The following is a 17,369-nucleotide window of genomic DNA, read 5'->3' on the forward strand; positions in this document are numbered from 1 at the left end:
CTTCTTAATGCATTGCTGCTCATTGGCTGTTCTTACATTTCTATTGAGATTTTTTTTTGGTGTCTTGGCCAAAAAAAGGATTAAATGGTGTTTGCAATAAATAAATGTACAAAAGTAAACATGCATTTTTCTCCCTTCCCAATAAGGATGCAAACCTGTAACTAGAGAAAGGACAGGGAATCATTAAAACGGCTCGCAGAACATAAGATTTACCCATTGAGCTCAGTATTGTTGGACTATTTAGCAGTGGTTCCTTAGGAGATGAAGACCCCGGGTGTCTTTCCCAGCCCAAGCTGGGAGGTGCTGTGGATTAAATCAAAAAACCTCTTGCATGTCCTTTGCCACTGAGCTAACATCCTTCTGCCTGCCTGTATAGAATTGCTCTATGCATGAGGACCATTCATAGCTCAGCACGGAAGCAGTGCCTTGCAATTTGCATTCATTTCACCCTCTCCTGGACTAGATTATGCAGCAGCAGTGCCAGGCTCTGTGCTCCAGAAGGCTGACCTTTTCTGATTTTTGTTATTAAGGAAGCAGAGCCTGCCTGTGGCATATGATTTTGGGAGAGACAGGCACGGTCTGCTTGACGGCAGCATGCATTTTAACTGGATGGCACACACAGAAGATTTCTGAATCTTAAAAAAACCATAAAAGATTCAAGGTATCACAGGTAAGCAAGGGCAGACAGCTGGAAACACAATTGCTCCTGACAGCCGTGATGAACATCCCTCACTAGTCAAACACTACCTTATAAATCTATTAAACCATCTAATTCTTACACAACTTCACAAACACTCTCTTTCACACACACACACACACTGCCAGGCATAAATAAGACACAAACCCCTATTTTTGGCCTGCTTGAAGTAATAGGTTATGCCAAGGGAACAGTTACAATGAACTAGGCAAAAGATGAGCCTCATCATTACATTTCACAGAAGATGCTGTTGACACTTAGTTGACACTAAGACCATACATAGACCATGGTTTTGTGGAGCAACTGTGGCAGTAGCTCCAATCACTGCCTTTGACCCAATCCACCTCCCCTGGCTGGACTTTCATACGGTGAAAATAGGAGGGAAGGGATTTGCTTTTCAGTTTCAGGAGCTGGTAAGTCAAAGGCTGATAGCAGCAGAAACACTCTTTAGGAGAAAAACAAACAAACTGGTTTTAACAAGGAAAAATATTGAAAAGGTGAAAGAGAGTTGTTCAGCCCATCCTCTTTTTGCTGTTATTAAAAAGACATGCCTAATATCTACCTACCTACTGTATTCATCCTTCACCTTATAAAAATAGGAAATAAAGTTAGACAGTACTCCGGGGCTGCTAAGGAAGGGGGAAGGGGAACTAGCCAATACGTGCCTGATGCTCGAACTTAGGACGAAAGGAATAAAGGTGCTAAGAGGAAGGCACGTTTGGCAAGCCCTCACCATGATCCACTCCCGTCCGGAAACCTATGTCCCCACTGTGGAAGGATGTGTGGATCCAGAATTGGCCTCCACAGTCACTCCACAGACTCACTGTTAAGACCGTGTTCATGGAAGACAATCTTACTCGACTACGAGTGATCACCAAAGAAACAGCAGCAGCAGCTCCACAGATACATGCCAATTTGTGTTTCACCTCCTTTCCTTGGTGAGGAATCTGCTTCCGAGTATGTAAAAAACACAGCTGCAGGGCAGAAAAATATGCACATATTGTGAGCGAGAAGATTACAATACCATATACATTGCTACTTAAACTAATTTACAATATTTCTTGTAAACCTGCATTGCAGGGGGTTGGACTAGAACAATGTTGGTGAACCTATGGCACGCGGGCCAGAGTGGGCACCCAGAGCCCTCTTAGTTGGCATGTGCACCACCGACCCAGCAGGCAAAGTTTCTTTCCACTCCCCTCCCACACGCCAGTGTGGGCGGGAAACACTCATACGCTTGTTCCTTTGTCATTGGGAGTCCCGCCCCGCCCCACACTGCTGTTGGCAGGAAACCTTCCCTATAGCATTCATCACCCAAAGTGGCGTTGCGGGGAGTTGTGTGCCCACCAACCAGCTGTCCGTCTGCTGCTGGTGATGCGAGCGACTTTCAGCATTCTTGGTTAGTGATTTTCTACAGACACACACACACACACACACACGGCAATTCCCTCGCCCCCATAAAAAGCTCATCAACTTTGGGCAGTCCTCCCCCTAAAAGCTCAACAACTCTGCTATACACGTAAAAAATACAGTAAATTGCCATGTTGGCACTTTGTGATAAATAAGTGGGTTTTGGGTTGCAGTTTGGGCACTCAGTCTCTAAAAGGTTCGCCACCACTGGACTAGATGATCCTCAGGGTCCTTTCTAACTTTATGATTCTATACTTCAACCTTCAGATTTTATTGTATTTTAATCTTATGATTTCTGTAAACCACTTAGGAATTCTGGCCAAAAATGTAAAGCAGCCTATACATCTTAAAAGAATATAAAGTACCGTATTTTTCGCTCTATAAGGCGCACCCAACCATAAGACGCACCTAGTTTTTAGAGGAGGAAAACGGGAAAAAATTCTGAATCAAATGTTGTTGAAGAGGCTTTGCACGGCTATCCCTGAAGCCAGAACAGCAAGAGGGATTGCTGCACAGCTGTTCTGGCTTCAGCGATAGCTGTGCAGCCTGCATTCGCTCCATAAGAAGCACACACATTTCCCCTTACTTTTTAGGAGGGAAAAAGTGCATCTTATAGAGCGAAAAATATGGTAAATGAAAAGCCACTACACAACATGTAAACACACCATCCAGAAAAGGAGAACCAACTGTAACCAGGTAGACTGATAAACTTCAGCATGTATAAGATAAAGTCCTGAGGCATCACTGTTTGACACCTGCCTATTCAATGTGTATGAAAATGTAGTTATTAAGCCTTCGCGACAAACCTGACACAAAAGTGGAAAGTGGCAAAAACCTCTGGCGCTTAGGCCAAATTAATGATCTGAAAACACTGGCAAAGGCCCAAGTCTCGACAACGTTTCTCATTAGTGCTACCGCAACGCAATGATATTAGTTCCCGTAGTCGTAGGAAAGCTAAATTCTAGGAAGATTTATTTGGCTGTTGCTGGGAGTGATAAATCATGTCAAGCGATGGAAATGACTTCATTACTTACAAACGAAAGGCTGATGGGTTTTTAGTATGTCACATTTTTTGAGTGCGCAGGCAGGATGCTTATGATCAATCACCCACTAAGGAATACATTTAAGAAGAATTTGCTTTAGCAAATGCAACGAGTCCTCTTCCTTGTAAACAAACGAAATGGATTCAAGCACTTCGGTTTACGGCTGAGCATGCAAGTCGAGTGTCTCCACCACCTGCTTGCTTCTCTGGGCTTTTAACAGCTTGTTCCAGCTCAGCAATGCACCCCCAATGACTTCTGAAACCCAAACGCTCACGATGATGATTTAAAATACTTGTACAGCATGGGTGAAATGCTCTTCAGCTGCAGCCCAAGGCTTCATTTTCACTGGTTCATTTTCATCTGAAGGGAAATAGAGTGGCAGGCTTTTTTGAAGGTTTCCAGTACAGGCAGAAGCAGGAAGTGGCTTTTCAAAGTTCATTTCTGAATCTCAAGTTGGGCCTCCGTAGTTTGTGATACAGTGAGGTAGACACAGTGCGTTCAGACATGGCATTTCTTGCTGATTATAATGGCAGCACTCGTCCAAATTTTTCATACTGTTGTGTTAGGGGACTACCGTTCTTTTGAGTGATCCACTGGTACGTCGCATCAAATTTCCTTCATGCCTATGGGCACAGTGACACCCAACAAACGTCACTAGACATGCCTTTTCTCTCACATGCTTTCTGCGCATGTGCAGTTCTGCTCCCTCCATGATCCATGCATTGAAAAGGGCGGGATGCCACAGATTTCATCACTTTAATCCTACAATCAGATTTTTTCCTTCATGGAAGTAATTAACAAGGGAAGTAAGGGATGAACTTCCACCACAGTCCAGTAGATTTGCAGAAACGACTTCAAAACCATGCGAACGAGCAAATAAAACGAGGAAATTATCAGGTAAGGGAACATCGGGAAAACAAAATAATCCACTGTCTGAACGTAGCCGCTGGAAACAAAATCAGATGATTGACTAAACTGTTGTGCTTAGGCTGCCATGTAGAACCAAGGGCTTTTTCCCCCCAGCCAGACCTTTCAGTTCTCCCAGGTAAGCGCCAATGCCATTGTAAGAGAACGAACGAAGGAGGTGTTTGTGGTGAGTTCCAGCACCTCTTTTTCTAGAAAAATAGCACTGGGTATACAAGAGGCAGAGACCCAATAAACCCAAGAGCAGCTTGCCTCTTTAGCACTGCAAGCAGCTGCAGTGGGAGGGAGGATGAAATGAGCAGAAACAGACTCCAGAGTGAGATACAACTACAGACATCTCAAGAATCCTTTGCGGTGACTGTATGGTTGTCTACGAAGAACAAGCAAGACAGAACAGTGATCCTCGTTGCAAAAAGAAAAGAAGATTAAAAGCAAACTCTCCTAGTGGATATACAAGCATTTCCTGGCATACGTTACGCACACACTGTTGTACGAACTCCAGTTTCCACTGCCGAGTCCGTAGGGCTTTCACCCGTCGTTTGGCGACCATCCTAATTTTTGAAAACTCTCTTCCAGTCACTCACAACATTTTGTTCTCCCTGCAATATGCACACACTGCTTCAATATCTCTCACATCCTGCACATAATACCTTGGAAGCAAAAGTTATATTAGCAATGCGGAATTCCCCCCCCCCAAATAATAATAATAATAATAATAATAATAATAATAATAATAATAAAATTAAACACTGGGATCTTTTCAAGACTTTTACAGAGGACAATGCCATGCCAGATTATATCTATTTAATGCTGCCATAAGGAATTCTGAGAACCCAACTCCGCCAGCATCGGACAGCAAGCATATACCGCAGACTTCAAGTATTTGTAAATTTTCGTATTTATTATAACAAAAATTATGACATGTTCATTTGTGCATTCTTCTTTTAATATAACTCTTGGTATGTAAATGATCTACAGTAAATGAACTCTATACAATCATGCTGGTTGTGGCAGCAGGGAGGAACACACACAAAAATGTGCCTGCGAAAGAGTTAATGGTGAAGAAGACAAAAAAAAAAAATTAAGTAACTCAGGTGTTTGTGGCCCAACATCCGCCTAATTCCTACACTCCTGCTAAATTTATTATGGAGTCGTAGCCCAAAGAACCAATCACTTAGGGGCAATTCCACACATGAGCAAACATACTGTTGGTGACTTTGGCTCAGCCAGCCAATGGCGGCCATAGACACAATGGGCCAACGCTTTCCAAACCAGTTAAATCTGCTGGGAGACCCTCAAGAGCTCCTACGATCTCCCTGCTCTCCAAGCTTGGTTGTATCGCATGTCGGCGGAGGGAGCTTTTGACATACATGCGAAAGCACCCCGTGGGGTTGGGGATTCGGGGTGGGGGAGACAAACTATCAGTTTGTCAGGTTGCGTCCTCCTGCCAAGACTACAAAAAACGTTTGAAGCATCACTATACAACACTGAGTTATTTACAGGAATTTCCCAATCAGCTGTTCTCTCAGAGAAAATTAGTGAATCTCAGTGACTTAAAGTCACCTGAAAGAGTAAAAGCAACTCCTAGGAGTTAGTCTCCATAATTCTACAAATGTCTATCCATTTTCAAGACCAAAAAAGCCTTTTTTTTCTCTCAAAGAAATACAGTATTACAATATTACTTAATCATTTAGCACTGGCAATACTGCCCTGTGTTTTCCAAACAAACCAAGGGAGGGGGGAAAGAACGATTTTAAAAAATATTACATCAACGTCATCCTCAGTTTTCTCTGCAATATATTAAACCTTTTATTCTTATTTTTCTTTGCTTTTTTTTTTTACATCTGATATGTTAAGGAAGGGGAAGAGTTAAACTAGTTCAATTCTAACTGGTGAAACGTCACTAGAAGAGAGGGGGAAGGGAGGGAATAATCTGTGATTATTACAGCTAACAAACAGGGAGAAGCAGCTGCAGTTCTCAGTAGAGGGGGAAGTGTCTGGAAGAGAAATTGGAACCAACCCCCCCCCCTCTCTCTTTCTCTCCCCTCCCTACCCTGCTAGTGTAATACAAACCTAACGAGCCTCCAAGCTCTCAGTGTCTGGTCAGCTTATTTTGTCAAGCTCGGTCATAGCGGCGTGTCGTAATAATCTGGCAGCTGGTCAATCTGGTATTGCCGCTGTTGTTGCTGTTGTTGTTGTTGTTGCTGCTGCTGCTGCTGCTGCTGTTGTTCGTGGTGTTGCTTCATTATCTCCTTGACCTCCTCTTCGAGCTCCGGCGGGATAATGAACTGATCGTCGGGATCTGGCTGAGCCGGGGCTGCAAAGTACCCCCCAGTTTTCCTGAGCGGCGCGTCGGCCGCCACTTCGATGAGGTTGTGGCTCCTCTCCTGAGGGGCTACGGAGCCGTTGCCTCGCCGGCGCCCGATGGTCCCCGTGGCCAAAGGGTCGGCCTTGCGGAGGAGGCAGGTCTCGTCTTCGTTGGCGCTGATGACGATGCCCTCGTCGCTGGCCTCCACGGGGGCCTGCAGCAGCAGGAGCTTCTCCTTGGCGCGGCCACAGTGGATGTCCACCTCCACTTCCACCCGGCTGCCGTTGGAGAAGACACCTTCGATGGGCTCCTCGTCGTCGCTGTCGAGCCCGTTGTCCGAAAAGGCGCTGGAGAAGGTGGCGCTGGAGAGCTGCCTCTGGAAAGAGTTGGAGAGGCAGACCGGGTGGAGCATGCAGCGCTGCTCGCTGGGGTAGGCCGGGCTGTTCTCGTTCATGGTTACCTGAGGGGGCTCGTCAGAGGCCGTGGACCCCACCTCGCTGCTCATTTCGGAGGTCGAGATCTCGCTGCTGATCTCGGAGGCCATGCCGCTGCTGGAGGAGGGCATCCCCAGGGCGTCCGAAGGCTTGTCTTTGATGACCACGTTGACCGACTGGGGGAAGATGCCTGGGCTGGGAGGGGGGACGCCGTTGAGCTCGCAGCAGCAGAAGCTGTCCTCGGTGACGTTGAGCTGGACCACCACAGCGCTGAGGCTGTCGTTGCAGCCGTAGCTCTGGGCCAACGTGCAGAGCTTCTTGGCGGCTCCCAGAGCGTCGGGGACGTTCCTGACGGCTTCCACGGCTTCTTCGATGGAAAGGCTGTCCCAGAGGCCTTTGCTGCCCAGAATGAAGAATTCGTCCTGAGGAGTCAACGTGATGGACTGCACGTGAGGGCGAGGAACCACGCTCGGGTGAAGGAAGGTGTACCCCAAGATCCTCGTCGAGTCCGTCACGCCATTCACTTTGCCATCCTGGAAAGGAGGAGGATACATCTCATTATGGCGAACGGTTGGATTGTTAACCATACAGGCTGGGCCGGGGTAGGGGAGCCAAGGGGGATTACCAAGTGAGCTTTTGGAAAACCTTCATCCTCCTGCCGAAGGGCTTGAGAAAATACATTACTACATCAGCAAGCAAAGGAACTGGGTTCAGGATCCGGGAGGTTGGATCCAACTAGGTTCTACTTGAGAGTAAACCAACTGAAATTAATGGATCCAATTGCCCACTAATTTCAGTGCATTTACTCTGAGCAGGACTAGCATTGGCCACAGCCCTGGAGCTGTCGGTTCCTCCTCTCTCGCTCATCATTTAGGCCCAGTGTGCCAATACTATCATCTGAGACAACAGATTAAAAGTGGCTGTCATATTCTGATAGTACAGAACCAAGGAAGGGAACAGGGAGTGTTTGCTTCCACCTGACATGGCCCACTTTCCTGTCGCAGGAGCCTTCATGATGGAGCACCTGCTACAAGGGGGATTTCTGGACTTGAATCCGACACCCACCCCGCCTTGGGGAAAAACAGCCTATTGTCATCAGTTTTGGGGCTACTTTGCAACTGGCCTGCCTCTAAACTTTAGGCTCGCTTAAATTTCTTTGGTATATTTTGAATGAATGGTTTATTGTGGAACTGTCAGCTCGACAGAGATAATGTAATTTTAATTACGCATTCCATTTATGGTGTTGTCTTTAGAGAGTCATTTTCTGTAAACACCTCTGAGCACAAATCTGCAGGAAACTCAGCATATAATAAACCAACTACTCGGCGTCACAATGGAACAAACATGGCAGCACGTGCCTGGACAGAGAGACAGAAAAATGCTTCATCTTTTGGCCAAGGTATGCAAGGATGGTCGGCGGTTATCTGACAGGAGGCCTACAGCAGTGTTTTTCAACCACTGTTCCGTGGCACACTAGTGTGCCGCGAGATGTTGCCTGGTGTGCCGTGGGAAAAATTGAAAAATTCGAAAGATTTAAAAATAAGGTATTTTATAATTTTTCATATTTCTGTTTACTTACTATTTCATAATAAAGTAATTATAAAATACTTTCTTTGTGTTTATTTGATTCCTATTCAAGAGAATTACTTTATATATAGTCAATATAGGCACAGAGTTAATTTTTTTAACATTTTCTAATGGTGGTGTGCCTCGTGATTTTTTTCATGAAACAAGTGTGCCTTTGCGCAAAAAAGGTTGAAAAACACTGGCCTACAGGACAAATTTGTTTCATCTACGTGGCCTCTAAATAGTGTGGTGGAAAGGACTCCACTCACAAATGATAATCTGCTCCAGCTCCCTTCGGGGGTTAACATAAAATGCGCACACACTGTAGTGTATGTGAAAAACTGAGGGATGGGTTTGGCTATCTCCTCCTCCACCACACCACGCCAAAATTATTCATCTTCATTTGGCAAGGCGGGAAACGACACATTTCTATCAAGCCTGCAAGCTGCCATGAGAAGAAGGTGTTGGTGTGTGGAATCCTATTTGTTTTCAGTCGGCTGCCCTGGAGTGGCAATGTTTTCCGCATGCCCCAGTTCCTTAACTACATTTCCTCTTTAGATACGACATTTCCCAAAGGGAGGTGGATTAACATCTGAGGGGAGGGGTGTGTGGAGACGCTGTTAAAAATACAAGTCTTGGAGAAATCAATGCCATGTATGTATTTAAATCCCAAGCTACTGGCTGGCTTATGATCCAAGCAAGTCGAGATAAGAAGAGTTTATTAGCCCACGGGTGCTGGCTTGTTTGCTGGTGCGAGCAGACAAAAAAATGAGGAGAAAGCACAAGGGAGGGGGAGGTAGAAACGGGGAAGTCTCTTAAAATTAAGTAGGACCTTGTATACCCTATGAGCTTTAAATGCTATTAATAGTATCACCAAGAATGTGATATACAAACAGTGGGAAGATGCGAAGTCTTGTAAGCAAAATGCTACGTCACACATTGCTGGATGCAGAGTTGAGTAGAAATAGCGTATTTTTGCTTGAATGGCTTGCATCCAGTGTGTGCCTCCTCTACCTCCTCAACTAATCCAGAATGCGGCAGCCAGACTGGTGACTGGGAGTGGCCACCGAGACCATATAACACCGGTCTTGAAAAACCTACATTGTTTCCAGGCACAATTCAAAGTGTTGGTGCTGACCTTTAAAGCCCTAAACGGCCTTGGCCCAGTATACCTGAAGGAGCGTCTCCACCCCCATCGTTCTGCCTGGACACTGAGGTCCAGCTCAGAGGGCCTTCTGGCAGTTTTCTCATTGTGGGAAGTGAGAAGTGAGAACCAGGCAGCGGGCGTTCTTGGTAGTGGAATGCCTTCCCACCAGATGTCAAGGAAATAAACAACTACCTGACTTTTTAGGAGCCTGCCTGAGGGCAGCCCTGTTTAGGGAAGATTTCGATGTTTGATGTTTTATCGTGTTTTTAATATTCTGTTGGGAGCCACCCAGAGTGGCTGGGGAAACCCAGCCAGATGGGTGAGGTATGTATTTATGTATATTATTATTATTATTATTATTATTATTATTATTATTATTACCAAGCTCACCCTCACCCTGCTTGGGAAATGCTTTGCAGGCTAAGTAAGGGCAGCACTTCCTCTTTAAGGAAGACCTTAAGGAAGAACCTATATGCTCATGCTCAGCACGAGACTCTGAATCTCAGGGCTGTGGGTTCGAGTTCTACGTTGGGCAAAAAGACTCGTGCACTGCAGGGCGTTGGAGTGGGTGGCCCCTGTGATTCCTCCCCTTCCAACCCTATGATCCTGTGATTCTATAGGGCCTACCCCCCCACTCCAGTTTAGCAACTCGATTCCTTACTTCTGTGATGATGGCCTTATGCTGCTTGATCCTCCTCAACTCTTCTTCGCAGTTCATCATGTAAGACCTGGATAAAGGCAGAGGTTTTCCGTTCCTGCAGAGAACAGATTGGCACTTCCCCACATTCGCAGAGGTTAACGTGAAGCATCCGCCTGGGTCTATCGGGTCATGCTTGATATGGCAAAGGACAGCAGAGCCTCCAAGCTTTTGCCCAGCCGTTCCAAGTTTCCTAAGGGTTCGAAGGAAGACAACATTGGCAAAACAAGTGGAGTCAGGTTCAACGCAAGCGTCTGTTCTCGTGCTTTGGCAGAGAAAGATAGGAACACCCCCTCCAGCCCCGTCCAAAACAATGCCAGCCGTGCCACACAGCCCATGAAGCAGTCAGGTCCTATGCCACCGCCTTAATAATAATAATGATAATAATTTTTATTTATACCCCGCCCTCCCCAGCAAAGGCCGGGCTCAGGCCAGCTAACAAGCAATAATAAAAACAAGTTGAATGAATACAATTTAAAAACAAGATTAAAATACAACATTAAAATATCGAAACATTAAAATATTAAAATGCAGCCTCATTACAGGAGGAGAAAGGAAAAAGAAAGAGGGGGAGGGAATCAAACTGGCTCCAAGCCAAAGGCCAGGCGGAACAACTCTGTCTTACAGGCCCTGCGGAAAGAAATCAGATCCCGCAGGGCCCTGGTCTCATGAGGCAGAGCGTTCCACCAGGCCGGAGCCAGAGTTGAAAAGGCCCTGGCTCTGGTTGAAGCTAATCTAACTTCCTTAGGGCCCGGGACCACTAGGGTGTTGCTATTTATGGACCTTGAGGCTCTCCGTGGGGCATACTGGGAGAGGCGGTCCCGTAGGTACAAGGGTCCTAGGCAGTGACATAAATGGGAAGAGGATAAAAATTATAGAATAATATAGTAATAGAACCACCACCAGAATTTCATGTGAAATTTAGGGCGCCCACTTTTAACGAAGCACAGAAGCAAATTTGCAATTCGGAAAAAAGCATTTTGGTAAGCCTAGAATGAGTTTGGGGTGGTGGTGGGAGGCCCTGAACTTCTATTAGGTTAGGGGTGGGCAACCTCAGACCATTATGGACAAGCAAGATCACCTGACATCAGGTGTGGGCAGGTAAAAAGGAGGCTGGGCTAAAAGGGGCTTCTGACATGCCCTACAATCAGTTGACCATTGGGATTTCAAATCACAGAACAGGGCTCTTTGCATGGGGCTTCGAAGTGCGTATGATCAGCTGATTGTCGTGGCTTCAAAGTGCAATGTAAGATCAGATGACTGACATGTGAGCAGTGCACACACCTGTCAGATTTGGCCCAGATCCAGTCCCCCACTGTGGTATTGTGGGGAGGGGGAGCTCAGAAAGGGAGTATTATTTTCCAGTTATTCTAGTTCTTTTTGTATTTCTTTTCAAAGCAACTGGATGCAATAAACTTTCTTTAGAAAGGGGGGGAGTCTTATTGCATGGAACCAAAGAATAGTGACACATGGATTTGTGAGTTGGCCCAGACAATGATTTAAGTTTCATATTAATGGCAACTCTTAAAATTTGGTCTTTTCAAGTCGTCTCAGGATTGCCAAGCCTACATTAAATCTATACAAACGCATTTCTTTCTTTTTCTTCCCAAAAGCCACTTTGGACTTCAATTTAAACAATTTATCTTTGATGAATCAGTCTGGGCTAATACTCAGATGGGCTGCAATGAAGTTAGGCAATTGTAAATAAAGTAATTCATCTTTGATCCTTTCTGAAGTTTTATATTGCGGGGGCGGGGGGGAATACAGGAAGAAGCAAATGGCATTTATCTTTATAACGTCTTTAAAGTCCTTAGGATTAGGCTCTGGGAAATTTAATGGAGAAAGCAGGCTGTGAAAAACAGCAATGGAGCAAAACTGCTGATCCATTTCTCTCTCTGCTCAGCAATAGAAGAAGAGTTTGGATTTGATATCCCGCTTTATCACTACCCTAAGGAGTCTCAAAGTGGCTAACATTCTCCTTTCCCTTCCTCCCCCACAACAAACACTCTGAGGTGAATGAGGCTGAGAGACTTCAGAGAAGTGTGACTAGCCCAAGGTCACCCAGCAGCTGCATGTGGAGGAGCGGGGACACGAACCCGGTTCACCAGAGTCCACCGCTCTTAACCACTACACCACACTGGCTCTACAGAAAGTACAGAAGCAGCAGCAAGGTAATTCCACTTGGTGGGGGAAATGGTTACCTGCTTCTGCTCTGTGGTATCTGTGGGTATTTGGCACTGGCAGATTAAAATGAGAGGCTCGCATCCAACGCAGTGCTAAGTAACTGTCCCATCAGAGCAAGGAATTCGACTTGTGCAATGGGGACGACCTCCTCTCCTCCTGCCCCCATCTCCTAAATCTCTTCTAGGGGAGCTCTGAACAGGAGGGAACAGTCCCATGGCTCACGTGGAAATATTTCCACTGATGGGGCGGCTACATTAAACACAAGCTAATGTGTTATTTTTATCCTCCTCCCATTTATGTCACTAGGTAAAGGTAAAGGGACCCCTGAGTGTTAGGTCCAGTCATGGCCAACTCTGGGGTTGCGGCACTCATCTTGCTTTATTGGCGGAGGGAGCCGGCATACAGCTTCCGGGTCATGTGGCCAGCATGACTAAGCCGCTTCTGGCGAACCAGAGCAGCGCACGGAAATGCCGTTTACCTTCCTGCCGGAGCGGTACCTATTTCTCTACTTGCACTTTGACGTGTTTTCAAACTGCTAGGTTGGCAGGAGCAGGGACCGAGCAACAGGAGCTCACCCCGTCGCGGGGATTCAAACCACTGACCTTCTGATCGGCAAGTCCTAGGCTCTGTGGTTTAACCCACAGCCCCACCTGCGTCCCTATTTATGTCACTAGTCTGCAACTAAAGTGTCTCAGAACCTGGGGTAGCTCTGATAAAAAAGGAAAAGTCTGGTAACAACAGCCAAATCTCTTTGAAAAGACAGCATCACTGCTGGTCTTTCCCAGAATATGTAACCACTAGGGGCTGCTGCTGCTGGGTGTTTTCCCAGATTGCATCTGCAGTCTGCGTAAGGCTACGGTGATAGATTTTTTCAGTGGCACTGCATGAAGAACTGCCAAGTCTCGAATCAGCCCTGCGGAAGTGACCAGTAAAGGGACGGCTGGGCTTGTCCAGTGTCACGAGGCAGATGCCTGCAAGCTTTGAGCCACAAAACTGACCTCTGCATTACAATGAAAGTGTTGATCATGTACTCCTCTTCGCTCTTTGTTTTTTGCAGCTCCTCAGCCAAGATGTCGCTCATGGTACACTGCAAGAGGTAAGGCACTTCCACGTTGCGGTCCCCGTCAAAGACGCCGTAGAGGGCCTCCCGGTTGTCGCAGAAGTTGTTGGCGGAAAGAGCTGCCACACACAGCCTGTGCAAGAAAGCAAAAAGAAAATGGGGTTTAACAAAAAAAAAAAAAATCACTTCCCACGGCAAATTTCCCATGTAACATTTCCATGGCCAGGTCATCAAACTCTTCAACCCTCACCCCCTCTCATGGATTATGAAAACAAATTCATTCAGTACACAGGTCTGTTGAGACTCTTGTAGGGCGTGTTGAACTTCCAAATTCCAGAAATGAGGGGTGCTAAAATTTGTCATATGACTTGGGAATACCAAAATATATTTTGGTAAAATGAATATGCTTGGTAAGTACAGTGGTACCTCGGGTTATATACGCTTCAGGTTACATACACTTCAGGTCACACACTCTGCTAACCCAGAAACAGTGCTTCAGGTTAAGAACTTTGCTTCAGGATGAGAACAGAAATCGGGCTCCGGTGGTGCGGCAGCAGCAGGAGGCCCCATTAGCTAAAGTGGTGCTTCAGGTTAAGAAGAGTTTCAGGTTAAGAATGGACCCCCAGAATGAATTAAGTACTTAAACCGAGGTACCACTGTAAAACTAAAAATGATTGCCAAGTACTTGCACTTATATTATATGTTACTATTACTATTTTATTTTTTAGCATTGCCTGACATTTTCAGAAGGTAAAATTAAATTTCTTTGGTTTTCCAAATGCTGTTTGTGTGCTTCTTATCAAATGCAGACTTAGCAAGCTAAATGTTCTCCAATCACAAAAGTAATAGATTTTAATTCCTCACACCCAAAAACGTATTTTTACGACCCCTCACTAAAGAAATTAGCAAAAAAAAAATAGTTTCATCCCCTAAAACAAGATGCCCTACTCTCACAGTCCAAAGGGAAAAGAGGCGGTTAATCTGAAACCAAGGTGGAAAATTTAGGACTTTGTGAATAGTATCTGTATTCACCTACATATTATTCTCAAGGAGAACATGCACTTACAGCACGGTTTAGTGTTGGACTATGACCTGGGAGACCAGGGTTCAGATCCCAACTCAGCCATGAAGCTAATTTATACATAATTGTCTGCAACCAGTTTTATTTTTGTAATTATAAAAGTATTGTTTTGGTTTGCAGAATTTAGATAGCACATGGACACTGTTATTAAGCTCTTAAAGTGCAGAGCACATTTCTTAACGGGGCTCCCTTTCAACCATTTCTGTTTCAAACCCAAAACTGGCTTAACCCAAGACTGATTCTATACCATTACCTTTTCTTTTCTACCCAAGTTACTCACAATGCCCGCCAAACGCTTCTTTGGAGAACGAGCAACACTGAGGATGCACAGGTGATACTGAGAGACACAGTTACAGAAATGAGGCCAAACAAGTGGTCAAAGACCAGGGCCGCTACCTGCAGTTTTGACCAGAGAATGGTGGGAAATGAGCTGGTTTGGACCACTGGCTCTGCAGCCTGTCTGCCCTTACTGTACTATTTGGTGTTGAGTAATACGCGGGTGGTGCTGTGGGTTGAACCAAAGAGCCTAGGACTTGCCGATCAGAAGGTCGGCGGTTCGAATCCCTGCGACGGGGTGAGCTCCCGTTGCTCGGTCCCTGCTCCTGCCAACCTAGCAGTTCGAAAGCACATCAAAGTGCAAGTAGATAAATAGGTACCTCTCTGGCGGGAAGGTAAGCGGCGTCTCCGTGTGCTGCTCTGGTTCGCCAGAAGCGGCTTAGTCATGCTGGCCACATGACCCGGAAGTTGTATGCCGGCTCCCTCGGCCAATAAAGTGAGATGAGCACCGCAACCCCAGAGTCGGCCACAACTGGACTTAATGGTCAGGGGTCCCTTTACCTTTACCTAATACTTTGCAAGGCAAGCAACAGCAGGCTTTGCCTACGTCTTACTACAGAGAGGATGGCACACCTGCAAGGCGAAATTAATGCAGTAATCTTTTTATGATGGCCTCAGTGCTGCATGCACCTTGCCACCGTATCAGCTGAGGGACTGCAAACTATTCATGCCGACTTTACTGACGGGTGTGGAACAGATTTATTTTGTTTCTAGGCATACATGGAGGTCAGATCAGCAGCTGTGATGCTACACCAGCCCCGATGGACAGAACATTAAGCGAGTCACAAACAAATGAGGAGTCCTTGCTTGGGGAGGGCAGTTGGGTGTTTTGAACACAGATAACTGAGCGGCAAGACCTGCTCCCTGACCCCCTCGCACAGGCTGCACCCCTGAGGCAGACGAGACTAGCTTTCCAGCTAATCCTCTGAGCTAAGTGGGATTGACTCTGCCGCAGATGCCTTTACGGATGGGGCGATTAAAGTGCGTGAGAGACTCGCCGCAAGCAGGTTGCGTCTTTTCTACATATCCACCACACTCTGCTGCTGTAGGTTGGATAAGCAAAGAAAAACCCTCTCTGTGGCCAACTTGGAAGAAGATACAAGCAGAAGTATCCTCCGGAGTCAGGCATGCATCATAAAATGTCTTGAACAGAGCAAGGGCTTTAATTTAAAGCAAATATTACAGGTCCAGAGGTAGAGTACATGCAGGTAAAGTAAAAAGGTGAAAGGACCCCTGGAAGGTGAAGTCCAGTCAAAGGCGACTTTGGGGTTGTGGCGCTCAACTCGCTTTCAGGTCAAGGGAGCCGGTGTTTGGCTATAGACAGCTTTCTGGGTCACGTGGCCAGCAGGACTAAATTGCTTCTGGTGCAACAGAACACCGTGATGGAAACCAGAGCGCACAGAAACGCCGTTTACCTTCCCACCACAGCGGTACCTATTTATCTACTTGCACTGGTGTGCTTTCGAACTGCTAAGTTGGCAGGAGCTGGGACAGAGCAACAGGAGCTCACCCCGTCACGGGGATTCGAACTGCCGACCTTCTGATCGATAAGAGGCCCAGTGGTTTAAACCACAGCGCCACCCGTGTGGCATGCACTGCATTCCAAAGGCCCTATATTCAATTCGTAGCATCTCTTGCCTGATACCCTGGAGAGCAGCTGCCTGCTAGTGCAGACAGTATTGAACTAGGTGCTTCAAGGGCCTAGCTCAATACAAGAAGCTTCCTAGGTCCCAGAAACGAGGGAATGCTTAGGATCTTGAACTGTGGGTGTGGGATGAATCGGTGAAAAACGTTGGACTGAATAGGGATAGTTGAGAGGACCGCTTAGATGTAAGACAAGGGTTTGGGAAAAGATGGAAGAGAGGACCTCTTGCGGACAGGACATACCATAATTTTTGCTCTATAAAACTCACTTTTCCCTCCTAAAAAGTAAGGGGAAATGTGTGTTCGTCTTATGCAGCGAATGCAGGCTGCGCAACTATCCCAGAAGCCAGAACAGCAAGAGGGATCGCTGCTTTCGCTGTGCAGCGATCCCTCTTGTTGTTCTGGCTTCTGAGATTCAGAATATTTTTTTTTCTTGTTTTCATCCTCCAAAACCTAGGTGCGTCTTATAGAGCAAAAAATACGGTACATCAGTTACCCAAAAATATGCACACCGTTTTTCTACTTAATTATATAGACTCTTCCATCATATACTGGATCGCTTGCATAGAAGGCCCTGTGGAGAGGAAATGAACTTCTCTTTTCCATGTAAACTCTCTCTCTATTTATCCTTACTTGTTCTTAACTCCCGAGGCTTCCGTGTAACCATGGCTCCACACGGCTGGGGCTCCTGAGGCATCTCCTGCTGAAGGCTGGTCAATCTTGAAACAACGGATGTTACTGCAATGAGAAGCAAACCCCGCAAAGAATTAATGCTTCAAATGCCAAGCGTATAACAATCTGAATGTTCAGTCTCTCTTACTGCATTCTATTCCCTATA

At 46.1% G+C, this 17,369-nt stretch overlaps 1 protein-coding gene across 4 annotated transcripts in view; it reads right to left on the minus strand.

Annotated features, from left to right (window-relative positions):
- The window catches only part of PHLPP1 (PH domain and leucine rich repeat protein phosphatase 1), a 164,314-nt gene that overhangs the window by 1,883 nt on the left and 145,062 nt on the right, over positions 1–17,369 (minus strand). The window contains exons 14-18 of one of the 4 annotated variants that reach the window (XR_014566283.1): positions 17,165–17,269; positions 13,409–13,603; positions 10,191–10,419; positions 6,148–7,349; positions 3,058–3,773 (exon numbers count right to left, since the gene is read on the minus strand). Coding sequence is in view for 1 of the 4 variants with exons in the window: in XM_083747121.1 (XP_083603247.1) it covers positions 6,201–7,349; positions 10,191–10,419; positions 13,409–13,603; positions 17,165–17,269 (1,678 nt within the window). In the remaining 3 variants the exon portion in view is untranslated. Of the gene's footprint in view, positions 1–3,057; positions 3,774–4,954; positions 7,350–10,190; positions 10,420–13,408; positions 13,604–17,164; positions 17,270–17,369 lie in introns of those variants that run through there. The other 3 variants (XR_014566284.1, XR_014566282.1, XM_083747121.1) reach the window with 3 other exon arrangements.

This window comes from Podarcis gaigeae (assembly GCF_964106915.1).
Source record: "Podarcis gaigeae genome assembly, chromosome: 7".
In the NCBI taxonomy this organism is placed as follows: Eukaryota; Metazoa; Chordata; class Lepidosauria; order Squamata; family Lacertidae; genus Podarcis; species Podarcis gaigeae.